This window comes from Strigops habroptila, chromosome 4 (assembly GCF_004027225.2).
Source record: "Strigops habroptila isolate Jane chromosome 4, bStrHab1.2.pri, whole genome shotgun sequence".
Lineage (NCBI taxonomy): Eukaryota > Metazoa > Chordata > Aves > Psittaciformes > Psittacidae > Strigops > Strigops habroptila.
The window spans coordinates 54066155-54093671 of record NC_046358.1 but is presented as its reverse complement, the minus strand read 5'-3'; the positions used below and the strand labels follow the sequence as shown (position 1 = coordinate 54093671).

Here is a 27517-nt window from a genome sequence, read left to right as displayed (position 1 = left end):
ACCTGTGTAACAACCGGACTGATACCATCAGTGTTTCCTAGATTACTGATCAATATTCTCAGCTGCAGATTCAGCAAGAAAAGGAGACAAATCATGTGGTAAGGGGTGTGGGAGAAAAATAGCGAAAAAGCTAAAATTTGGATTACATAAGTTGACTTAAATGGAGCAATATGAAAATGCAGCAGCAGAAATTGGACCCCATTTCAGATGTGTCATATGAAAGTAGAATTCAGGTCCAATGACATGGTGCTTCACATCCAGGTGCCTTTAACATTAGTAGCTTAAGCTGGACTGACTGATCTAGTGCCTAATTCTGTTTTCAAGTTTATGGTATGGCCATGGCCACATTTTGTCAACCTGTTATAGATTCAGTAGCAGAAATAGTTGTTTGGTTTTTTTTGCTGCCTCCTTCTCAGGACCACTTTAGTGCTGCAGTTTGACTGAATAACTAGTTGATTGCTTACCGGAAACCAAGCTTAAATCTCACAAGTCAATATTTATGTATTTATCTGTTATAACATGTTGGTCAGCAACTTCATTACATCCACTTTTGACCCTTAAGTATTTCATCACATAGATTCATAGTGCAGCATGTCATTTTTAATAATGTCGTGTATGATGCTCTCTCCAGGGAAGTAAGGATTCTTTCCCACATAGATGTTTCAGGGTGGTTTGTGCAATAAACCAGAAACTAGACTGAAATCTGATGTAATGCACAATCAAATGTTATATTACATTTCTGTTACAGTACACTACACTTCAATGTAGTTTTTTCTTTTCCTGTGAGAACCATGACTAATTACTAAGTCAAAAGCCAATCATAATACCCAAATGGCAGCAGTTTACAGACATGGCGATGTGGCAACTATAGGGCTTTTTGTTGTCAACTTTGCTTAGTTTGTTTAATGTTATATGCAGCGGAAAAGGGGAATGCAAAGAAAGAAGAAACATGAGAACCACTTTGTCTCATTTCTACTCAGTAAAGATCCATCTGAGATTGTGTTGCTACCAACAGCACTTCCTGCTTACAAAATTGACAGTACTCAGTGAATATTATCAAATTAGGTTGGTTATTATGTCTTTGACAGAATATGGTGTTAATGGATTTCAGAGACTGATAAATGCCTTTGTAAAATAGAAAGGCCTGTGGAAAACCTACGAGGTGGAAGATTTAGTCGCTAAATTTAAAGGCCAGCTGAACAGGCCTAGTTGCATTTTCCTGTCCATCAACTCATCATGGTCAATCCTTAATGCTAACTTAAAAGCAATAATAAGGGATGCATAGAAGAAGTCACACACACATCTCATAAAACAAAATTTATCTTTAATTTGTAAGTGTCAACAGCAGTACAAAAGATGGAGTGATGGTGAATAGATTAAGGGTAGAGAGGACAGTCTTGAGGTAAATGAGCATAAATAGGCAGTCTTATAGACACTCCCCTGAGGGGTCTAAACCCCTATCATGGCATATACTGTATCACCCAAGGATGACATGTTTAACATATCAGGAAAGCACCTTGTGCAAAAAAAAAAAAAAAAATCCCCCCCAACCCGAAACATGTAGGTAAGGTGCCAACGTACACCAGAACATACTGTATATGGACAGTGTCTCTCAATTTTGTCTTTTCCATTAATAACTGAGGCAGAGGAGGAGAAGACTCTTAAAAGTACCACTGAAAGATTATTTAATATTTAATTTACCTCACGTCAATACTGCACAACAAAATCCAAGAAGTCTGTTTATGCAATGAAGCAGAGCTAAGAATAACTATTCTCTTTTTTAAATTGAGAACAGATTTTTTTTTAATCAGTATCCTTAGCAAACTTTTTTCTTTTTTTTTTTTTTTGTTTTTTTTTTTTTTTTTAACTGTATCAAGAGGAGAGTGTGAGATGTGATGGCAACCTTTAAGTTCATTTAAAAACTTTACACTGGACTGTACAAGATTTTTTTTTGATAAACTATTTACATTTTCAGACTTTAAAACATATTCAAAGCAGCAATAGACACTAGTTTTTCCTCTAAACGCCCAAATAATTACCAGCCATGGGCCCAGGTAGGTACCTGCATTGTATATAGAATTTCTACAAAGAAAACCTGCCCATTAAGTTAGCCAGTGGGTGTCCAACAAGCAGCCCTTGCCATTAAGAGCTGCACCCACAGTGTTGCTATAGGAATCAAAGCATAGTACCTTGACAAGAGAGTCTCAGTTGTCCCAACAGCTCTACACAAACTTTACAATTTGAAACAGCAGCTAGCATGTCAGTCCAGCATGTCAGTGAATTGTGCTGATTAAATTAACATAGAGTACAATCTCACAATATACATCACAAACAAATTACAATGTCAGGAAATAAGAGTTACAGTAAGATAAGTTATGTAGTAACAGCTTATAAGCTTGTCTTAATGTAATAAAAAAATTTTTACATGGGAAATACAATAATGAATGAACATAAATGCTAAGCATTCTAATTTGCTACAAGCTGAAGAAGGGTACAAGAAAAAAAACCATTGCTTTCTAGAAAGCGAAACACAAATGACAAAGGAAGACAAACGGAGAATGCACACTAGCAGGTCTGCAATGTGCAGCATACAAACAGTTAAATATTTGCACATTCCCCATACTCCAAGAGCACCAAGGACCTCACTTGTGGTTTTTAGAAAGCGGAAATTACAAAGCAAGCCATGTCACTAAGTTGCTTTATAGCTTTCATATTGCCATAAATAAGAATTTGATAAGTTTTCCTTTAGCCCAGTTCACCCCACCCCACCCCCTTTGTACCCAGCGTGTGAAATCTCAGAATACTTCTTTGTCACTGTCTCCAGCAAATCTGGTAGTTAAAAAAGGGGGGTGGATTAAAATGAAATATATTTGCGTATACATTTCTTTTTTCCTCCTGTGGCAGGACATTACAGGATATCAAAAATGTAGTTTGATCTGAGAAAAATCACATATATTAATGGGTTACACAAAAAAAAAAGAAATGTTTGGGGGAAGTTTTTTTTAAAGGAAAGAAGAGTGTTTTGTAAAAGATCGAATGAGGTCATATAGTATTATTCTTTTAAAAGAACATGTTTAAGTGCCAACTTGAATCTTGAAAAAGCATGCAAAACACCAAGGGTCCAAGCCCATTCATTAACATCTCATCAAAACATGAAGAACTCTATCATACATTCTGCTGGCTGCATCTGCAGTGCAGTTGTTCACACTGTGGCCCTGGCTCAGCAAAGTTTGCCCCGCTTAATGCCAAAGCTTTACTGGTCCTCATGACCGCCATGGAAGTACTAGCAATGCTTAACATTAAGTAGGTAGGTAAGTATTTTGCTGGGGAAGGATAGGGGTGTTCATCTTGTAGTATGTTTCGCTAGGAAATGATTTTGTAATGCCATGCCTTTGATATGACCAAAAAGCAAAACGAGAAAGCCAACCCAGAGAGAGGACTATCTTTTAGATTGCATTGAGAGGTGGTTGTGTTTGTACTCAGAGCAGGAACTACCCACAGCTGACTGCTGTAGACTTTGCACAGGGTATCATATTTATTGTGACTAAAGTTGCCATTTTGCATTCCCACCCCAGAGCAAACCCGTCTTTCGCCCTCCCCCTGCCTCATGCTGCACCTGAGTACACTGATTTAGGAACACGTTGTAATCCCATGTATTCTCAGCAGGCGGTTTCACAAGCTAAATGGTGATGCCCAAACATACAAGCAGACCAGAACTGGGCCACTTCATCAGTCATTTCTCCATGTAAACCTGTACCCTGGAAAGCAGTTTTGTTTCCGTTAATACTTTTATCTTCCATTTTTATGAAATATGAAGGGAACTATTTGAGGTGGTATCAGACTGTTTGGGGAGTGTTCTTCTCTTGAAAATAAGTATTTTATAATTTTCCAAAAAGAAAATATATTGTATCTGTTAATTAAATAAACTGTCCACAGAGAAAATAGTATTACTATATTTGTGCATTACCTGAATGGAGTTGTTATTTTTTTCAGTCAGAGTTATTAAGAGGGGCTCAAACACAATGCTTAAAAAGCAGTTCTGCAAGTCCTCTTTGTGTGTTGTGTGAACAATTTTGCCTGGTATTATAGCCTTATATGGCAATAACATGATATAATGAATGTAGAAAATAAAGGTTTGATATTATTAAGTCTTGCTGTCATTGCAAGGGCCGTCTTGGGTATGATAACCTTCCAGGGATATGCTTTTGACTTCCAAGTGTCATTCTTGTTAGGAAGTAAAATACCTCATCAGTTTTACTTGGATTCAGAAGACTAATTGTGTTTCTTATCAAATGTATCAGAAATTCGATATGTTTAATGTATCAACTTTCTAAAAAAGAAGAAAGTATTCTGTGTTTGTGGAATACACTATTAAAAATCAGTGAGAGCACAAGTGAGGCATCTTGCTGTCCCAGCTACAGGTCCACAATACTGCGCTCACACTGCGGGTGTAAATTCAGCATCTACATGAGGTACAGTGACTTGTCAGCATTTAATATGGACCAACATACACTGATATAGAACAAAAGTAAATACATAACTTATACTTCACTAAGTATCCATGAACAAAAAATAAAATTCTATTTCCTATGTTATATTTACACAATTTAAAAAAATTCTAAAACGAGATGGTAAATTCATTAAAAACTTTGTTTTGAGCTCCGATTAATAACGTTATTTTTTATCCTTATGATTGTCCTTTCTTGATTTCTACTGACATTTTAGAGCCAATGTTGGCTAATAAATAGAATAAAATGCTCACAGGCACGATTCAGATTCAAATATGTTCCTCCCACTCTCCCAGCCAATAAATGCAATTTTTACCAGCTGGCAATTCCTGAACAGCCAGTCATTTTCAAGAATGTGGCTTTAACATACAGAGCATCAGCACTGAGGCAGGGCTGGAGCTAAAACAAAGTGTTCATACATACATGTATTTTGCATAAATAAATGAAATAACAAGACATAAAAATGACTCAAATCCGGCAACTGTGAGGCAGGCCCACACGAGTCGAAACAGATGACTTTTGTTCATGTAGTTTTCATACAACAGTTTCACATTAGTCAGAAGTGATAAAAAATACCATTTATATCCAGTGCTTATAACACTTACGAAACAACATCTGTGAGTGTGTGTTTTTTTGTACTACAAGCAAAATCAAGTTTCAGTCCTAAAGAACAGTCCTTTGTTCTCCACAAGCCTGCAGAATATTATTTTGGCATGGTCATAAAATTTAAAAAAATTAACCAACTAATCTAAATGTTTGCCTTTGTGCAAAAAAAAAAAAAAAAAAATTACATAAAATACAATGCTAGCAGTACAGCATTCTACCTATGCAACAAAAACAGAAAAAGAAGAGCAAGAGAAAGAAAGTGACGGGGGGGGGGAGGGAGAAATAATTCTAACTGGAGAATTATGTAAGACATTAATAAATAGTCACTATTTTAGGAAATAATGGTATCCTCCCCCCCATCCGAGTTGAATGAATTAAAACCAGTTCAAATTCCCAAGCAATAATAACAAAAACCACTTTCTGTCAGTACCTTAGCCAGCTTAAAGAGGGCGCTCACCAGCTAACGACACAGCATATGCCTTTAACGTCTTGGCTAGACCGGTTTATTGCTTATTAGACACGGACTCAGAACACATTTAAATAAATATTAAAAATATAGCATTTTGTTCCAAATTACCAAATGGTCAGACAAATTTGACCATTGTGTTTCTATGCCATTATCTTTATAAATTGTCCTGTAAATTGAACAATCCTCTTTGTCTTGGGGGCTGTCTTGCACACAGAAATGTGATTCCTACAGTGGCAGCAATGGCTATCTCTGCTCGAATAGGTGTTAGTGGAGCTATGAAGAAATTGACAGCTCCCAATACAGCATCTTGTCGTTGCAGCTTACACGAATTTCTGTGAGAGAGGGTGATAGCAGAAGGATAGCCAGCATTAACGCTTTACTTTCATTGTCTGGGCCCTAAAAAAGCCCATTCACCTCTGTGGGAAGATTCCCACAGACTTCAAGAGGAGCTGCTCTATGCCCACTCATACGTCTCAGCCTGAGCCTGAATTTATCACCAATGTGCTGAACATATCCAATGCAAAATAAAAGCTGAGGGAGTTGAGGAACTTCAGCTTCAGCACATGTATCATCAGGCCCATTGGATCTGCATATACACATGCATATACAGTGATGTATTTGTGAACAGGAGGGGAGTATGAGGGAAAAAAATAAAGGCAATTTATTCTCTGTCTCTGAAATTTAATAAATTTGCATTCTTTGAATATCTCTCTCTTGTATATTTCCCAGATTTTTCTCTAGCAATTGCATTGTTTCTAGTAGCAATGCAAATACGAATTTTAGTTTCTGTAGCACCTTATATCCAAAGATCCCAAAGCACTTGACAAGCATTCATCAAGATCTGGCTCACGTTCCCACATGACTAGTATTCAGTAAATACATTTGATGCACCATTTTCCCAGCTTTGCAAGTCAGGTATTTTTGTGGCCTTCCCTTCCCCATTAGAAGTCTCACATATAAATCACTGCATAAATACTTAAGGTAGAAAACAGTTCCTTCAGGCGACAATAGGAACATGATCTACAGAGCCATGATTCACTGCAGGATTCTACAGGCCCTAAAAGTTCATCATGGTGGATTTTACATCTGTCTTTGCTGTCTAAGTATAGAGGTTTATAACTATAAACACAATTCTTTAGGAATATTTGTACTCTATGTACATATAAAAGAACTCACTTTATTTTGCATTACATATAGCAGAGTGTTTCCAAGTGCTCCTTGAACATACAGTGTTACAGGGACAACTGAATTTCTCATTCATAAATATCATCATCATTTTAGTAGGAGGTGCACTTTTATTTTCATATCCCTGTGTAATTTGGGAGAGGAGAAAGAAGGCGTTCTTTAAAATATCGATAAGGAATTGTAAGTGTAATGCCACCAACAGTACTTTTAAAAATAAATAGTAAGTATTTGGACCCTTGACATTCTGGAATGAATAAATTATTTAAGAGAATATGTGTTAAGACTGAATGCAAGGGTTAAAAGCAAAAGGGTAGAGGATGTAATCAGAGGTGGCCTCACACTGCTAAGACAGGCCTGTCCATAGCTGGTGATCGCTCCTTTGTGCTTACTTAAAATGTCATACTAATGGCACATCAAGAGGCAAAAGCAATTGGGCACATGCACTATGGCAACCATATTTACTACTTAAGAATATCCTGTCTCCAGTTTCCTGAGTACTTTACCATATTCTGGAAAAAATTAGATTTTATATATAATTTTTTTTAAGATGCCAAAGGATTGTCTAAGACTTTACAGTGTCTCCTTTAAGACTTTTTTTTTTTAAAATGTTAAGATTCAAAAGTTATGAAAAGTTTGGCACATCAGAAGTTCAGCTGTACACATGGAAAAAAAATGGAATTCAGAGACTATTTTTTTAAAGACAAGCTATGATGCACAGATGTGCACACTTGTGGACTTGTTCTGTTTCACAATATGAAATCTGCAGTTTTTGTTTTCTAAAATAATCCAGAATAAAAACACATTCACAACCTGTAGGCTGGCACAGCATACCTGAGTGAGAATGTATAACCCCCATCTAAAACAGTAACTTAAACCTTTATCAGCATCCAAACGGAAAAAAGACAAAAGGTAAGACTTGTAAAACAGCTATTGATTCATATAAGTTTTCAAGTCCTGATGTCTGATATTTAATATATGTCTTCATCTAAATAAAAAAAAAAAAAACAACAACAAAACAACAAAACAAAACAAAAAAAGTTCATGAAAAATTAGGGAAACAATCTGTCTCACACATTAAGAAACATTTAAGACCATTCTGCTGATGTAACTGTAGGAGCCACACATGCATGCAGGCTCTTTAAGAACTTTTGTTCAAAAAAAACCCCAAAAAACCCAAATGAGTCTGAGTACTTTAATTCTGTGAACACTCCTCAGTTGGCACTGACTGCCTCATGGGCTTCATTTTCACTACTATAGTCTGATTTGGGATCATCCTCATAGTCCTCATACATTTCTATTTCATCCTCTCCATTTATCATTTCATTTCCAGCAAGGCTTCCGCTGTCCGTCTTCATACCATAAGTGCTCTGAATGACGGGGATGCTGGGCTCAGGGCTGGCAGAGGTGCTCGAGCAATCTGATGTCATCTGAGGTGATGGCGTAGTAGTTGCCATGCTAATAGCACCAGGATAGACAACCCCTGTTCCTGTGGTGATTGGAATTTGAGGCTGTTGTCTGGAAGGAAAAATGAGAGAGTAACATGATTTCCTGTGTTCAGAGGAGGGAAGACCTTCTACAAGTCCAAATGAAAAAAAAGCTTGTAGTTTCCTAGAAAGCATGCATGCATTCCTCTAGGCTTCAGAGTTAGGTCCCATATAGTATTGTTTCCTCTTAGCTCCCCCCAAGGACGACTGGAGATTAAACTGTTTAGTAACTAGCAGATGTTGATTCTTTTATGGATTTTGTGTGTTTATTTAAAACACACTGCAAACTAGCACTTGGACAGAGATCACCAAAAGGCTTCGGGCACGCGTGTGATGCCTAACTGCTACTGTAGACATCATGCATCCAAAATCTAAATCCTCCAAACACCTGACAAGAGCTTCTGTTAGTGAGGGGACCTCAAAATTACCTGTAAGTACCTAAAATGGCAGACAAGTAACTAAGTAACTTCAATTTACTATTTAAGTGCTAGGTAGACTCCTACATCACTTAGAAAGGCTTTTGATATTTTATTGCTGGCTTCTGATTTTTATTTATATCCATGATCAGAATGCCATTTATTCTTCAAGATTTAATGTGTAAGACTGGGGTTTTTAAGCAAAATACTTGAAAAAAACCACCCAATTTTTTTCTATGGTAACAGACGGTCTACAGAAATTAAGATTTTCTCCTGAGCACCTAATGTCAGATCTGATTTATTTTGACAATGCAAATACATGGGAAGACTCAATTAAGGGTGTACTGCCTCTATTTTTGACACATCTTACCTTCCGATATTTAACTTTGCACTATATGATGTTGCCTTTTTCATGTGTATATGGTTTTAAGCATACTGGAACAATATCACACTTAAACTAAAATACGCTTATATCACTGCCAGTCAAGAAATTCAACACACGCTTTACTGTAAGCATGTACTAACTGATGCAGTGTCTCTTCTTACAGTGATGTATGTATATTCAAATGCTTTGCTGAGTGAAGGTCAGGTTGCTGAACATGTTCCATGGTCAAGCCCTTACTGGCTACTGGCTAAATTAATTAAATCTACTTCTTACATTTAGGTTAATTAACTAATAACATACTTTCTATATTAAAATACTCATACAAATATTCTCAATTATTTCTGGATCATTACCTTTAGTAAAGCTAAGAGAAAGAGAAGGGATGTAATTTGTCTGAGGGAAGAGAATCTCCATAGTACTTTAGATGCAACATTGAATGAATATACTCCAGCACCAGCATTACCTCTAAGTGCCCTGGAAGATGCTGGTTTAGTATTGAGTAGTTATTGAACATAGATGCCTATCTGCATAATCTATTTAAAGAATCATAGATTTCAATGTATTACAAATCATCTTTAGAGCGGTATTGACCAGGTAATAGATAACTATTATATAATTTTAGCAGGAGAAGCAGTGTCAGGTGTATTTAAATAGTCTAATGAATCTAACTTCTTGACCACTGTGTCACTCTATGCTAAAATTCAAAAGGACATTCCATAAGCCAGTCTCTTACAAATCCATAATCACTGGCTAAATCATACACAAAATAATTTAAAACTTATTTACAAGACCCATAATGTTGGATCTTCATTGTTCTTTGAGCAAATTCTAATTTTGATAAATACCACACTACACAGTGAAAACAGAGTCTTTCAAGTTTGAGAACTAATACTGACAGTCAAATCATGAACTCTGTGTAGGATAATATTAAAAGAGCATGTAGTACTGTCATTGCTGGTACTGCTAGCCTGACTCTTAAAGCCTCTGCACAGCTTGAGAAACTCAAACATCTGTTGTATAAGTATGGTACACCTGGCTAGCAGCAAGCAAAAACATCTCAGTAATTCGATACAGTCATTATACTCCTGTTTGCAAATGATGATTTGTGGATGATTTACAAACAGCTAGGGATTTTTCACTAAATTTTCACTTTTAAAATGGTCTGATAAACATTCTGTGAAAACAATTTTCAACCAATGCATTTGCTGCAAGTGATTTTCTGCAAATATCTTTCAAAACTTTATCCATAAAATTGAACACCTACATCTCATGGGAACATTTCTGTTTTAGGATTGCATGTTATCAGGAGTATAAACTATTACTGTTAAAAACCCACATTTATCTCCTCCACAACTGTAAGGCACAGAAAACATTCACTTTAATGACTCTTTCCACAAACCAAAGGAAAAAGAAACCCACACATGATCACAGCAAAATTCTACATAGTTGTCACCAGACCATACACACTTAATTCTCTCTAATCTGCCCATCTAACAACTTCTGGTACTAATATTTTTCCAATATTTCTTAGAATAAATAAGTTCACAAAACAAAGTATCCCAAATCATTCATCAAAGAACACTACAATATTAATGACGAAAGATGTTCTGAGAAAAGTTGTTTTTACAACTCTTCCAGTAAGAGTTATAGAATATACTCAGAGAATAATTGAGTGCAAGCTGTTCTTGCATTATAGAAGATGCTAGGGATGAGGACCCTACTGTCCACTTCTATCCCTCCTCCCAGAATGTTAGCATTTTTTAGAAGCAAATTGCCTTTTTATAAGTAGCAAGAAGGAAAAAAAATCTTTGTTGGACAGGGCTGTGAAGTGTCTTGATAAAATGATGGTTGTCAGTGTTAAGCCCTTAAGGACAGACTGCATTGAAAAAATCAGATATTCTTTGAAATGCTTATCAACTCAGAAAAACCGTTTTGCGTAGCCACTTTTCAATGGAACGGGGTATATTTGTCCAACTACCACCCATTTCAAAGTATAAGGAGAGCAGGTCACCTGAGCATAATAAAGCAGAATTTAGAGAGATACCTTTTCCTTAAGAATGTACCAAAAGCATGGCAAACTGTATAATGAATCTAACTGGTAAAGAACTTGATCAGTATGACAAGAAACTTAAAGGCTTACTGAATTCATCATTCATAAATGCAGTTCTTTTTTATACATTAAACAAAAATCAGATGTGGTGTGCATGCCTGCTGGTGGGTGGGTAATAACTGTGAGCTTTAAATTACCTGTATCTCACTGTGGAATGGTAAACACGTGGTAACTGTACCACCTAAATGGGAAGTGTTCTCAAATTGCTATCCTTTTGATAGCAAAAATTTGCTAGGACTTAAATATGGGCACTCCCACACCTCCAGTAACTAGACACCTACTTCTCACTCAAGCATTTTTATTATTTAAAGCTGATCAGGTTGTCAATGTATATTCTACTCAAGCTGCTGCATTACATCACAGAAAGCCTTATTTTAAGATATAATAAACTGTATGGATGGCATATGTTACTGGAGATGAGTGTTATCATTTTCTAAATAATTACATTTTATAGGATGGGGAGGGGGAAAGAAATCAGAGCATTTATTTGAATTGTAATCACTCTCCCTGAAAGGAAGATTTGGATTTTCTAACCTATGACTCTGACACAATTTTTTTTTTTTTTTTTTTAATTTCATAAAGGCATTCATGTCAATGGCATTTTTTTATAATATTAAATTCCATGTTTAATACTTGTATCTAGCTAGAATTTTGCCTTTCTTAGGACCCTAGAGTAAGGAGATAAAAACATACTTTACTGCAAGCTACAGGTTACAATTCAGCTTAGTTGCTCATGGGTAAAGCAACAGTGTTTTCTGCCTGGTTAAAGTTTCCAGAACCCAACATTAATCTTTCTGTCTCTTCAGATTTGTGAGTAACAGTGACACATGGCTACGTACCCTGTCTTCAAACATGCTTGACTCCACCACCTCCTCTTTGCCAAAGCAATTCTTATGTGGCCAGTTACTACAGGTTGCTTGCCTCTCTGCTCTGCATCACTGCTAACATGTCTGTCCGGTCTGGGGCCAAAGATGTGGCCCAAAATAGTTAAGTAAATATAAAAAAGGAGGTAACATGAAAATTCTTAGACCACAAATTCTTGCTTACAAGTTTGTGGCATTAATCCTAGGATTTTCCTGGAGAACATTCCACTTCTGACTTTTGCAAAACTAGCTAAACATTTAAACTGGCAAATTACCATTGTTTTCTGATGCCTTCCCAACTATTTTCTGACAGCTCTTTAAATGACTGAAGCAAAATCAGTTGCATTAAGGAAAATACTCATGTGCTATACACCCCTGAAACTTACATTCCCATAAGGAATGAAATAACAGTATATCTCACAAAAGCACCCATTGTGTACTACTTTAAGTTCAAGCTACAAGAGTATAATATTACAGCCTTATTCAAAACTGTAGTCTAGCAACATTCAGACTATGTGTGTACAGTAGTTATAAACACTATAAAGGCTTTATTCTAAACATCTTACACTGGTAAAGCACACACAAGGAGTTACTGCTTACATAATTCTGCAGAGAAATGTATATATCATATACATGTATTGAGTGTATTAGATTGTAAAAGTGACTGAGAATTGAATTATTTTTGTAAGACAAAGCAACAAAAGACAGACTTTTAACTAAAAATGTCTGAATTTATGTTTTATATATGATCCATCTGTTAGTTTGCATTTATTTATTCATTACAAAAAAACTACTATTGAAGATAAATTGTAAATCACTTGAAGTTTGTTCAGGGATTAATTTACACTGAAGTTATCATTCACAACTTTCCATTACTAATTTTATTGTTAAAAATAACTCAATTACTTTAAAGACATAGCTGGCTTCAGATTCAATTTCCACTAGATTAGAACCAGCAATTTTTTAATATAGTCTACATTAAATGTGAATTATTTCTGTATATTATCTGCCTCATTTGGAAAAATATGCATTCATGTAGGGATGCAATAGAAAGCCTACACACAGTTTAAGTTCAACTCTGTTCTTTAAAATATTTGCCAGTTCCTAGATTTTTGAGTTGGTCTATCACATACATGACATTTATTTCAGGATATTAATTTCCTGCCTAATTTATTCCAAGAAATCTTCACTCATTCAATTCTTTGGAAGCTTTTCTTCAAAAATCAGAACAGAACTTGGCCATTCATTACCTTATTTCTCTATTTTATTTTAAAGCCTGGCTAGCTTGTATATTGAGATTCTTTAAAAAACCTCTGTGCATCTTACCAATGTTTATCATGAATGAGTCTCACTGAAGTAAGCAGTGTGAGCTTTTTTTGCATCGTAAAAGTACAAGCAGTGTAAACCTCTTTCTATGTATGTTTGGTGTGTGTGGGGTGTTCTAGTTGTACACATTGCAGAATTATTCTTTGCTAGCCAATGGCTCACCCAAGGGGATCTGACTGGAACTAGCCCTTAATGGACTGCTTAAGCCATAAATGTACAGTTGGTAAAAGAAAATACCAAACACAAATATGAAATAATATAATTCTTGCTATTTATATTTTCTTTTAGCTACCTGTTTTGAAGGTTTACCTTTATCTTCACACATCTCCTTTATCTTTCTATTCTAGGATGGTTTTTTGGTTGGGTTTTTTTTTTTTTTTTGCCATTTTGGCATACGCATTCCCAACATAATCAATATGTTCTTAAAAAAAAAAAAAGAGAGAGAGAGAGAAAACCAGCACTTGGCATGTTTCGTTTGAGTCTATTTTGTATTTTTGTTCTCTATCTTACAATGAAATATTTACTGTATACATAGAGTATATTCAATTCTAAACCCCACATTTGTCTCCTATTTCATTGGGAAAAGGAAACTGCATCTCAACTCTCAAGTCTGAAGGACGGCTTATGCTGCTTGTTCCATCAAAACAGTGGAAAAACGATGGGTGTAGGAGGTCAGCTAGGAAAACTGTTCCAGCTGATGCTTTATGTGATATTTACATTAAACACAAGGAAGACTAAGTTTGAGAAGTTGATGGGCTCAATTACCATGCTTTACTTAATTATAATGCAATTTGGATGAAATGTTGCTTTTTATTACTCAGTAAACTATTGTGCTGAAATAAATTATACCATGTTTTATGTTTCAGTTGAAAAAAAAAACAACCCAACAAAAAACCCAAAACTACCCTAGTCTGTTTTTTTTCACCTTTTTTGCTTGATCTCTTTCAAGAATTTGTTTTGATTTTTTTTCTTGACGGAAAAGGGAATTTGGGGCAACAGTGGGAAATCACAGAAAAGCGTGAAATATTTTTTTAAAATCACAGCTTGCGTTTCCTCATTATCAAAATTTATATTCATATTGAACTGCAACATGGATCTTGTTGCACCTTTACTGAATGCATCCATTAGACTTTGTACTCCCTTTTTTTTTTTTGCATAACTAAAAGTAATTTTACTGCATCATTATATAAGTGCACAGAGTTAGTTTACTCTTACTTTAAAACTTCTACATGGATAGAGCATGGTAGAGAGGACTTAGCATAAATATGAATTAGAACCAATCCTTTTAAGAAAATGATGACATTCTCGTGGTCTTTGTGATCATACTGTTTGATATATGAGAAAGATGCTACATCTAGGTTGCACCAGCAGTTAGATTTTGAATAGTTTCCATTATTTTCTTTTCTTTTTCTTTCTTTCTTTCTTTTTTTTTTTTTTTTTTAAATCACAGTATCACTCTTTAAGTAGGCACTTTTAGGAGTTTCTTAAATCTTTTTTCTATATTCACCTCTATATTTAGCCACCACTTCCAATGTGTAAAATGCTACTGCTTAATACTGTTTTGAATTAGCAAATAATTCTCAAGTTGTCCAGACTGCTGTTTTGGCATTTCTTTTGCATTTCTTGTCTAGATATGATTTGGTCTGTCAATCTGCTTTGGAAGACATAAAATAGAGTTTCATTCCTTCAATATGAATATAATTTGTGATGTCTTCTATAAATTCAGATTTTCATTTAGAGTTCTATGCACAGTTTTGATGGAAGCCTATTAGTAAACAATTTCCCTTAGAGTGAAGCATAAAAAACAATGTCAAAACTACCGAATGCAAGGCTATTTCAAGATACCAGAAACACTCCTATTTACTGATTGAAGAAAGAGTCCACATTGTTACAGGCTGTACCACAAAATAATTGACTGCAACAGGAGTTCTGCATCTGAAGCCAAAAATGAGGGCACATAATTGACGTCAAGGTCAATTATCTGGTAGTGAAGCACTCAACAAAAGGAGACTATTGTGATTAGAGAAATAAGCAGAACATTGTGAATTTGGAAAGCCTGGCACTGGAGATAGCTTTTAGACTCTTTGCAAACCAGCAGTAACATTGTGTTAGAGCACTGAGCATCACAGATTAATTCATAAAAAAACAGGAGACAGAAATCAGTTATGGTGCAGTTGTTTCACTGGACTTTTGTTATCTTTAGCCTGTAGATCTTTCATAGAGCTGCTTTCTCTGCTGAAGACTAGAGGAAATGCTGTTAAAAAACACACAGTTTTTAAAACTGTGCCAGGAACTTTTTGAGCCATGTATTCCAAGTTGTAAATCTAACCACTCTATCTATGCATTACTTGAAAGACTCTTCCTAAAATCTTTATTTTTAAAATATATTTTTCCACAGTTCTATATATAACAAATTTCCTAATAGCCTCATGCTATGGTATCATTCATCCATGTGTGTTCCTAATGTAATTGCTACTACTCCTGTCCCTTTTCTCTTTCCTGCCTCTCCTGACTCCATATTCTATGTGGGAATAGTCTTTTGTGTTTTTCTCTTTGTTCTTGTCTTAATTTAGGAAATTATCCTAGAGTCATTACTAACCCAGAATGGATTAGCTTTCTAATAACTCACAAAAGACATGATTCAAACCTTTCAGGCTAATGGGAAACAACTTCTTTTGACTTCAAAGAATTCCATAATCAGTATCATACTCAGCATTTAGTGGCAAGCTGATAGCTCCACATTCCATGATATATCTTATGTTTTTAATAAGGTTTTGCAGGTTCAAATCCTTACCTTCTAAATTACATTAGTCAGTGACTTAAACAGATAAGTCTATTTGTTTTCAAATGGTATGTTCTGTCTTTGAAAACAATTACAACAATAGTACTCACCCTACAGTAAAAAACTGCCTCATCTCCTGTCTTCGAGACCTCATCAGTTGTTTGTATTCACCAATACGCAATTTTTTACCATCAACAATGCAGGTACGTTTTGGTCGAGGTTTGTATTTGTAATTAGGATACTTTTCTAGGTGGATTTTACTTAGCCGTGCCTGCTCTTCATAATAAGGTTGTTTCTCTTGGTTTGACATGGACTTCCAGCGAGATCCTGTTAACACAAAACACTAGTGAGTGCTTTACACATACACATTTCAACATGCCTTTTCCTCATAATAAACAAATTTTAAGTAAGTTAATTAAATAAACTGATTTGAATTTACATCAGACAGCACATATATTGGGATGCACAATCTGAGACGTTAAAAGAACCTTGACTTTCAGATATTGCTACAGATCAAACATATGTAAATTTCTATTAAATAGTGGCACTTAAAATCAATAGTTACTTCTCAACACATCAGCCTCATGCTGAAAAACAGACTATTTATTTTTTTACAGTATGAGCATTAATCTGTGAATAATTCTGTACCTTTGTAATACCACACACAGTATTATGGTTCAGTAAGGTCTACAACTATACTTTTGCTGTTAGAAGCTTAACACATTGCCTGGGGACATATGCTTCTTTGATAGTTTTATGAGGATTTGGTTTATAGACTCCTACTAATAGATATTAATACCTTGCTATGTAGCAAGAAAAAATTATCAAAATCCTTATAGATTCAACAAAATTATGAAAAATCCCTTGCTGTCTGTGTGTCTTAAATTTACTAATCTTATGATATAAGCTTGGTAAATGTGCTGGGTTTGCCTGTGATAGTTAATTTTCTTCATAGTAGCTAGTATGGGCTTTGTTTTGGATTTGTGCTGAAAACAGTGTTGATAGCACAGGCATGTTTTCCTTCTTGCTGAGCAGTGGTTACACAGAGCCCAGCCTTTTTCTGCTCCTCACCCCAGCCCACCAGCGAGGAGGCTGGCGGTGCACAAGGAGTTGGAAGAGGACACAGCCAAGACAGCTGACCCCAACTGACCAAAAGGATATCCCATACCCTATGACATCACATTCAGCATATAAATCTGGGGGAGGAAGAAGAAAGAGAGGGGATGTTCAGAATGATGGCGTTTGTCTTCCCAAGTAACTGTTCCATGTGATGCAGCCCTGCTTTCCTGGAGATGGCTGAACACCTGCCTGCCCATGGGAAGCAGAGAATGAATTTCTTATTTTGCTTTGCTTGTGCAGGCGGCTTTTCCTTTATCAGTTAAACTGTCTTTACCTCAACCCACGAGTTTTCTCACTTTTACCAGTACCCTCCCCCTTCCACCAGGAGAGGAGTGAGTGAGTGGCTGTGTGGTGCTTAGTTGCCAGCTGGGGTTATACAACAGCATAATATTGGCACCTTACCATATTTTAAATCCTATTATGCATATTATCTTCTAGCCAGATGTAATAAATGCACAGAACTGCACTGAGAAAGTTATATTTAACAAACTTGCCTTTTTAAAAAAGGAAAAACAGAAAGCACACTGTAATTATATATACCACTTCAGGTACTATAAAGTCTCATTGAAAACTGCACCAATTAAAAAGTTAAAAAACATAGTGTGCACAGGAAGAGAAGAAAGTATTCAGATCTCTTGTATTGTTTATAAGGAGCTATCTAAACACTTGAATAGAGAAGAGATTTTTTTTCTTCTTTTTTTCCAAGGGATAAGAAATGCAGAAAATAGCTTTTTGGTGTCTTTTAGATGAATAAAACAATTACAGCTTTGGTAAATGTGGGTGGAAGCTATTCTTTTACCAAGATTTTTCATACATCAACAAATGGAAAAGTTGTATAAATATTATCCATAGCCAGAAATACTCTCTGTCAGTTCTAATATTTCAGTCTCTTTTCCCATTGTCCTGGAAAAGTTGCACAGATATTATATGGACATAGACTTATTTGTGGCAGAGCAGATACTGACAGGTTAATTCCATGGTTAACAAACACTCAATTGCTGGCACTTCTGAAATATTTATGCTGGAAGTTTACATTTTAATGAATACAGTTACTATGCTCCTAATAGTTTTTTCACAGAATGCACACAAATAATATAGATTCCCTACAGCTGCCAACACTGAAACAGTGCAGGTTTTATATAAAACTGAAAGGCTATTCATATAACTTGCTTATATAGTAGGCAAAAATATGAGAAGTACCAAGTAAGATTTTAGAAGTTTTAGGACAAAATAACATTTATTTCCATGTATTCTTGCCTCTGATTGAACTAACATGCTACAAACTTTGTTAAGAATGTATTTGAACTCAAAGTTTACAATAAAATGATTACAGAGAAAACTTGATTTTTACTTTTATTTATTATGAGTTACATTTGGAATCTGTCTTTTACTTCAAAGACTCAGAAAGCAAATATAGATTTTAACATTTCACCACTCATTCTCACGTATGTTTCTAATTCTCCAGAGGGGTCTAAAAAGCAAATCAAAATTTCTCAAAAATGAGCCAACTTATTTATACAGTGGCAAAATATAATCCATGGTATATTCCCTGATCGTCCTAATTTACACAAATTAAATATTAACTATGGTGTCTTTTAACTAAGCAGTATTTTAATTATATGGTACTAGTGCTTCCTTAGCTTTTTCAACATTGTAACATTTTGAATCAAACATCATTTTGCATGTGGGAAGATATGCATGTACATGTCTTTTGAACTGTGCTAGGTTTCTTTCTTTGACACTTCACTGTCTGACATAAACCTTTGATTTTGATTTTGTACTTTATTAATTTTTTCTCAGTATTTACTCTAGCAAGTACCATTTTGCATTCAGGTAATTAGTAGTACAGGTGATTTCTAATGAGATCTTGCAATTAGACCTTTTATCAGGATACACTTTTGCAACAGATTTCACAAAACATTCCTTTTGAATGCTGCTAAGTCTTTAAAGCATGTTATGACTCTGCTGGTGAAAATAAAAAGCATTAGGGAAGGGGCAGAAAGGGAAAAGGAAGGCAATGAAAATGAAAATAACCCATGACTCTTCATTTGTGTAAGTTTCAGTAATGCTAATTTCAGTGAACCTCTCCCAAACAAAATATGTCCTAAAATTAGAGAAGTTGCATATCCAAGAAGGAAGTAACTAGCCTGTGTCACCAATATAAATAATCTCATCTTTCCACAGCTCCAAAAATTGCCACTACTATAGCAGAGCCTTCTTAGCTTCCCTTATTTTTGGTTCAGTCACGGTCATGATTTGTTCATTGTGTTGCACTTACCTAGGATTTTGCTGATGTTGGAGTTGTGCATGTCAGGGAAGGCTTGAAGAATTTTTCGACGCTCATCCTTTGCCCAAACCATGAAAGCATTCATTGGTCGTTTGATATGCGGTTCGCTACTGGCTCGGCCCCGCGAATCCCGGTAGACTCGAGCTTCAGCCACAGTGGCACCTCCTGTTGGCCAACAATAATACTGCTGTAGTTTAGCTGCAGAGCCATTCATTGCTTTACTTCCTGTAACGTCAGGGCAGGAAGAAACAAGGTGGATGCAAAACATTATTATGTGGATTATGCAAGAGCTTTCAGTGCTGTGTTTATTTTAGCCTCATTCGCTTTCTCTCTCTTTTTGCTGCCAGATCTATAAGAGAGAAAGGATATCCAGTGATTTCAATGTAATTGATCAGCTGAAGGCATCGAAATCTGAGCAAAGAAACAAATTGCACTGTATTTCTCTAGTTAAGGCATGGAGATTTGAAAAAGTTTCTGTTTGGGACTTTAACATAAGATACATGTTCTGAATGCTCAATGAAATTCACATGAAAGTTACACTGGAGAATCCAAACTGATGTATACTTGTTCACACAAGTAATTTACAATGACTTTGTTGCTTGAGCAGTGAAGCACGTGCCAAATATTTCATAAAATAAATTATATAGAACACCAGGTACATGCTGCTAATTATATAGATCTGGTTATATTTGGAGGTGAACATTTTAAAGTCACATCTTCTTTAGTTGAATTTTAGACATGTCTTGGAGCATTTGATCACATATATGTAACCATCTGCCTTCAACTGGTACACGCTCAGCATCCTGGAGCTTCTGGAATGGGAGACAAGCACTCCAGCTTCTTCATGCCTGCTGTGCTTTAATGTACCCCAGCGTCCTATCTTTATCCACTATCAATTCAACATGTACATGCTAACTTTAACTGATTTTTTGAATGCATCAACTCCTGCTTCTTGACCACAAACAGCAAAGCTTCATGGGGGTTTAGAGTTCACAGAACTGAGTAGGAGGTGTAGAACTAGTTAATATAGAAGTATCTCTTTCTTTTAATATTTTTAATACCAAGCCTAGATAAGGCATGCTTTCACTAGAAAAATGTTTGTAATTGTCATGATAACATTTATTTTTAGGGTTATACCTTAGCTATAAAAGAAAGGCTAAAAGTCTTTACAGTGGGAGAGTGACTTACTTAGTCTTAGGCCTCATCAAAGTGTTCATATAATTCAGTACCTTGGAAAAGCAAAGTACTTGACGACAAGCTAGCACCGCAATAGGCCTACTTTTTTTATAAACTATTACAGCCCCTGACATGGATTTATTTGCCAAATAATATAAGATTAGTTATAGTAAAAAATAAAAACTCACAAGTTTTTAACTGTGCAAAACCTAAGTTTCTTAATTTAGTGGAAAAACACTGTATGTTAGGTATACCCTTTAAAAAAAATCTATATAGGAAATACATTTACATGAAAAAATCCCTAAAACAGAGGATGCATAACTAATACACTACCTTTTTGCCACCAGGTCCACAGTACATTAATTTCATTTAAAATGCACTGACCATACAGGATAAATTGATTTTGCTTTATATGGTGTTGACAGCCATGTTTATTGTGCATTGAGATGTAGGGTAGTTTCAAGCTGACTATATCCATCAACACAAGGCAATATGCTGACTACTGGGCCAGATGAAGACATACGTTACCCTGAGAGCAAAACACTCATTCATATACGGCAGTGTCTTTTCCTGAGGATCACCATGGTAATTTATGATGCCTCCAACGCCATTACTTTACAACTGACACCAATTTGGCAATTTGTATACTAACATGCGTGCGCATAAAAGAAGACAGGTTTGTGGCAAATGTGAGATGCAGAACTATTTTAATACTATTCTAAGTACCCTGCTATAGGTGTTCAGCATTTACAGGAGGCTGCAGCTGCAGTCAGTTTTTTATTGCAAAAAGGAACAGTAGTTCTGCTGAGCGACCTGCGTGTACAACCAGTTTAGGGGTGTGTATGGTTTGTGAGGCTCTGTCCTTTGGTGGCAGAAGGCTTGGAACATGCATATCAAAGATACCATCTTTTGAGAGAGAATATATTTATTGTGACTATAACAAGTTACAAACATAGTAAGTCAACACTGAAACATTTACTGAGACAAACAGTTATGTAATTTGAGAAAAATCAAATATATCATGTAATGTATGTTCCATCTTTTAAAACAATACTATAAAAATTGTAACTAGTATGTGAGTATTAGGAAGTTGGGGACAAATTAAAAAAAGCAAATTATTATTGATGCAAAAGTTGTCATTTGTTATTCAGCTACTCTACTCACAGCAAAGAAAAGAAGACATATTTGAATTCATACGATGATTTTCCATCTTTTACTTCCACAAAGGTACTTATTCACTATGGTTAAGGAGTTTGTCTTTAGTGCTTTCTAACACAATTTTGGCCTAACCTTTCAATCCTAGAGCAGGCAAAGAGTACCTTTACAAGTATCAAGATTAAAAGTTAGGGGTTTTTTGGTTTGGTTTGGTTTTGGTTTGTTGGGTTTTTTTTAATCTGGATATAATTGAGATAGAATGAGAAAAAAACCAACCACCATACATGATCTGCTTTCAGATAAAGGTTATATTAGAAAACAATTCTTACTTGGAGTAATAAATTACAACAATCCTAGGAAGGCCAAGAAGCTCTGGCTGCATCTGCTTTAAGCAAGTCCATACTTGAAGGACTTGAAAAAGCAGCCAAAGAGTTGATGTTCTTTGTGCTTGATCTCTGGGGGAATATTTGCAACTTGACCCATAGGCCATCACAAAAGCATCTGAAAAATGAATTTCTGCAAATAACTAAAGTAATATAACCTCCATGTTCTTCTAACTATTTTGGAACTACAGAATTATATTCAGTATATAAAACATTACAAGAAAATACTGCTGTTAGTGTGTGATTCTACGTGGGGAACCAGAAAGTCTCAGTACCTTTTTAGCTTAGAAATGAGGCGCTAATGATACAAAAAGCACATACCCTTAGTGAGCTTTTACAAGTTGAAACACATAAGAACAAGCTTTGGAACTAGTTATTCTTAGGTACTGCATCCTGTCAATCAGATATTTAGACAGGATTGTGCCCTATATAAACAATTTCAATAAGTTTTACAAAGTATGTATTTTTTTCTTATTGTGATAATTATAGTACTAACAAAGGTGGAAAGAGACTCCTGAAATTTTTAAAGGAAAGATATATACAACTGCAAAGAGGTGGGTGTTTTACTTCTTTCTGAAAATATTTTCAGGAAAGCCTAATAAAAAATAAACCTCAAATATTAGATAAAATAAAAATGTATTACTAATGAAAGGTGAGAAGAGAGGAGGAAGTTGGTAACTGTCTCTGTGGCAACTGATGCTCTATCAGCTAGTTACTGCTCATACTGCAATTGCAGCAGGAGGTTTTGATTTTCAAAATTAAGAGCTTGGTCAGAATTTAAGATTATTGCAAAAGCAGCACAGTTTGGCTGCCCTAATGGCTTAGTTGGCAAAGTCTATACTTCAGTCTAAAGGCTGGAGCTGTTCTCAAAGTGACACTTTTAGCTTCTGAGGGCGTAGACTGACTCACTTCCTAGATGCTTTGCATTTGCTCAACTTGTCATGACTTTGGTGATTTAAAACTAAAAGCAGATTAGAGAAGAATGATCACTTTTTGTGGATATATGGCAGACAACTCCTCCCTGGAAGCTGGATTCCCGACTAGACTCCAGGGACAGTACTGGGTCAGAGAACACCATGGAATGCATCTAAAAATGTTACAGCTTCATTAAAGTAATTTCAAACAGTATTTTTGTTCCAAAAGAGACTGTTCTTTAATGACAGTGCAGGGAATGAAGAACCCCTGTTCTTTAGGCAGAGAAAAAAATCTGATCATCGACAGGAAACATAAACATTTATACATGAATTAGATGTTAAGAAACATACAGTAACAATTTTTACATTATTTCTTCCTGCCTTTATCTGAGTTTCTCACTTTATATAATGACAAGAATTTCAAGACAGGCACCATCTCTTAGCACATTCCCTAAAATCTTGGCCACATTAGGGTTAATCATGCTGTCTTTAATGAGATGTGATTTTACCTTCCATTTTATACATCATCTACCACAACAAAACCTCAGACTAGACCTTTACATGTTACCAGAATGCAAACAATAATAACGTGATAAAAAGGAGCAAAAACAGGGGTGAGAAAAAAGATAAGGAAAGAAAAAGAAAAGAACTGACATCAAAAATATTTTTATCAGTCTCTTTTATACCTTAATTACTCTTTACACTATGGCCATTGGTTCATGTTTGAAGTGATACATTTTCTTTGACTGTCCCCCCAGATAATGAATCTTTAGCTACTCCAGAGAATAAAATGGATACCATCTTCCACAGACATATACCAAGATAGGACATATAGAAATAAAGACAATCTTTCTAGGTTCCTAGTACAGAAGTGACTGCTAAGTAGTAAAGCTCCTATCATCAGTTATTCATTAAGCTGAGATGACAATTTTGTCTACTTTGAAGCAGCCTGGTTGCAACCTCCAAAATATCTGGCCCTGTCTGTGGTAATAAAACTAGCAGAGCTAGCAGCTTTTGTTGCAGAAACCAGAATCTAATGAACATGGAAACAGAACTAATTCTTTTCATACTAGAGATGGGTTACTTATAAACATGGAAATGCCATAAAAACAGGGAGCATGAAAAACCGGTTTGGCAGTCCCCCATCCTGCACCTAAGCTGTGGACAGACAAATGCAGCTTTTTTTTTAGCAACATTTCAAATCAAATAGAATCTGGAAAGAATAGAATGACAAAAGAACATCTGGAAAGTTTAGAATACAAGAACAATAATTTAACTATTATTTTCATTTATTAAATTCAATTTTGTAGAGAAAGGAATACTTCACTGTAATCTAAATGACTTACAGCAGTGTTAGTATAACATTTATCTGTTTTGTCCCTGCCTGCCTCTTACTTCTTCATCCCCATCCACATTCAGAAGACTTTCTCATTCTTTATTACCAGCAAGAGAGGCAAAATAAATCAGTATCTCATGAACTGTTGTCATTACTGGCATGGCTTGTCATCACTAGGCAAAACTAATACCCACTTGGAAACATGATTAGTTCCGGGATGGGGATGCCTATAGTCACACAGTGGCATAAATGTTCTGCAGGGAAGTGTTTGTTTGTCAAGCTGCTTTCATTCCAAATGCTAAACAAATACTATTCAGCTGGAATTTGAGGGCCAAACATTTCTTATAGGCTGCATGTCAGTGAATGAAAAGAGGGAGAGGAAATGAAGAAAGACATGAGTGATTCATTAAATACTGGAATATTTAAATGGACTTTAAAATATTTCACCTGCAAGGTGAAATGTGCTAAGTAAATACTAAGAGGTGGGAATATACTGTAGCACAAGTTAGTTAAATCCACACAACACTCAGTTATGATAAGGCTTCTATTTCTCCTGTTAAGAGACTCCGTTCTCTTTAAAACATCAACAAGAAGAACCAAAAGGGAATTCCCTAAGGTCAGCTCTGAGGAAACATAAACCTCTAATTCAATAACTCCGCTACTGCACTGAAAAAGGCCTTATTATTGCAACATCCATATGGAGTCAATTGGACATTAATGACTAATCAATCCCTCCCCTTTCTATTCTACTTATAGTGTCACAAGCCATGTTTAGATTAGCCCATTTCCTGCTTAGGATCGCTCAAGATGTCTTTTGTTCTTTCAGGGCTGGCCTGATGGAGGCAGCTTAAACAAACACACGACCCAAGTGGTGCAGGAGTTATAAACTGCCATATGTGAATGAACAAAGGGGCCATACTAAAGCCTTTTGTGGTATTTGTTAATGTTTTTCATCTGAATTTAAAAAGACCTAATGACTTTGTGGTGAGCTGATGCATGTGGCTTGTGGCTTTGCAAAATGAAGGAAATTCTAGCCAGTTATATATCAGCATATATTTTCTAAAGTGCCTTGTTTTCAGATTTGGTGGCAGTGGGTTTACTTTTTTTTTCAGTACATTTGTTTTACATATGCAAGCAAAATTCTTAATCTCAATTAAAACACGGCACCAGTTTTCGCAGCCATCCTCACAACCTGCATATATCTTTCCCCATTTGAAAGTCTAGAGCTAAAATTAATAGTGAAGTATTTTCTGTGTGTGAAACCAAGACAACTATTCTCAGTGGTAGCAGTTCATTCACCAGTGTTTAAAGATGAATTGTCAGTTGGATCATATTAAATACTGAAGCAATTTTTCTAAATAAGCTATTAGCACATCCGTGCTCCACAGCCAGCCATGCCCAGACCTACACTATTTAAATTAATTAAAACTGATAAATGCAACTACTTTCTTGATGGTTTACACAAACAGTTTAGATTTCTTGACCACATTTTTTTGCAAATTTACATGCCTCATGTAAATTTGGCGTGGAATAGAGCTAAAACAATACAATAATCTTTTAAATTACATGGAATATTACCTGAATTACTTAGTGCTTAAGGCCTGATTTAAGCCCTCAGTGGCCTACATAGTCCCACTTGTGCTGTAACATAACAGCATAAGAAGTTATTCTGTGAAGATCCAAGAAACATCCAGATGGAAACTGGAATGAAGAAGCAGCCTCTACTATAAATTTGGGGAAGTATGTAAGTGTCATAAGATTTTTCAGTTATGTGCCACTTTTAATTAAATGCTAACAACCCCATTCTGTCATAGATATTATTGATAGAAAAATTGTGAAAAATATTTAAATTGGAAGTTATAAGCCTAACTAATGACACAAAAAATAAGGGATTGCTAGTCATCACGTGTAACTGCCATTAACATTCCCACAAACACTATTGTTGTTTCCCTTTGATATTTCATTTCATACTCAAATGAAGAAAGTAGAGGCCCACAGAAAGGAAAAACCATGGACAAACCAGCCTGTCCCAGGAGAAGTATTAGTAATAGTTATTGTTAGGTATCTAACAAAATCTATCAATACTGCAAATTTTTGAGGTCTTTTTTGTTGGTTTGTTTGTTTTTCCTTTGTTTGTCATTGTTTGTTCACCCCTCCCCCAAAAAATGTTGTTTTAACATCTAAGCAATTATTGTTACTAAATTAATTATATTCAAAGTCAAAACAATACAAAGGGGAATGAACTAATCTATTTAACCTAAAAATGTTACCATAAGGGTAACAGATTATTGAGCTGTTACTCACATAATTTCAAATTTCCCCTAACATGACAGTGACACCTAGAAAATCCAGAAAGCATGATAATTTAAAACACAGTGATTGATTCTAATTACTGAATCCCTAACAGTTGGGGAAAAAAAAAAAAAGTACTGCCTGAACAAGGGCCATAGGACGTGATCCATTTATATTTCAGTCAATGTTTTGTTTCATTTTAGCATTTTAGGACAAAGAAATTACAGATAAGAATTCACCACAGAGAAAAAAGGCAGCCTGACTTCATATTTGGTGGATGCATTGTTCAAGGTGTGGCTGAACACTGTTAATGAACAACTTTTCTTGCTCCTATATACCAAAACAATGAATTTTAAAGCTTAAATACAATGTGCTTTATAAAAGGGAACTATGTTTAACAATGGGAGAGAGTTTACAAAACCACCTCTCTTAAATTATGTGATATTAATGAAATGCAGAATACTTTGCAAAAGGTTTCAATGTGTGTTGGAATCACTGGTTTAGCAGCCTGTTTCCTGCATTCAATCTTCCATTAAATTTGTCACCTTCTAGCATATGCAACATCATTCTTTGTATCAATATATCTAATTCCCTTCATCCAGTATTTGCTATTCTCACTTGTCATATCATAACAGTAATTAGATGGCAAGGACCTAAGGCTAGGATACTCATATGCCTTTTCTTCTTGCCTTTAACATGTGGTGCTGATATTATTATAATT

The 27517-nt window shown here is 35.4% G+C and overlaps 1 protein-coding gene across 19 annotated transcripts in view; it reads right to left on the bottom strand.

The window, feature by feature from the left end:
• Positions 1–1307: 1307 nt before the first annotated feature.
• The window catches only part of SOX6 (SRY-box transcription factor 6), a 379634-nt gene continuing 353424 nt past the window's right edge, over positions 1308–27517 (bottom strand). For 17 of the 19 annotated variants that reach the window (XM_030481391.1, XM_030481392.1, XM_030481383.1 and 14 more), the window contains 3 exons: positions 19532–19765; positions 16245–16461; positions 1308–8283 (listed from right to left, as the gene is read on the bottom strand). In XM_030481391.1, coding sequence (XP_030337251.1) covers positions 7980–8283; positions 16245–16461; positions 19532–19765 — 755 coding nt within the window. In that variant the 3' untranslated portion in view covers positions 1308–7979. The remainder of the gene's footprint in view (positions 8284–16244; positions 16462–19531; positions 19766–27517) is intronic. The other 2 variants (XM_030481379.1, XM_030481380.1) reach the window with 1 other exon arrangement.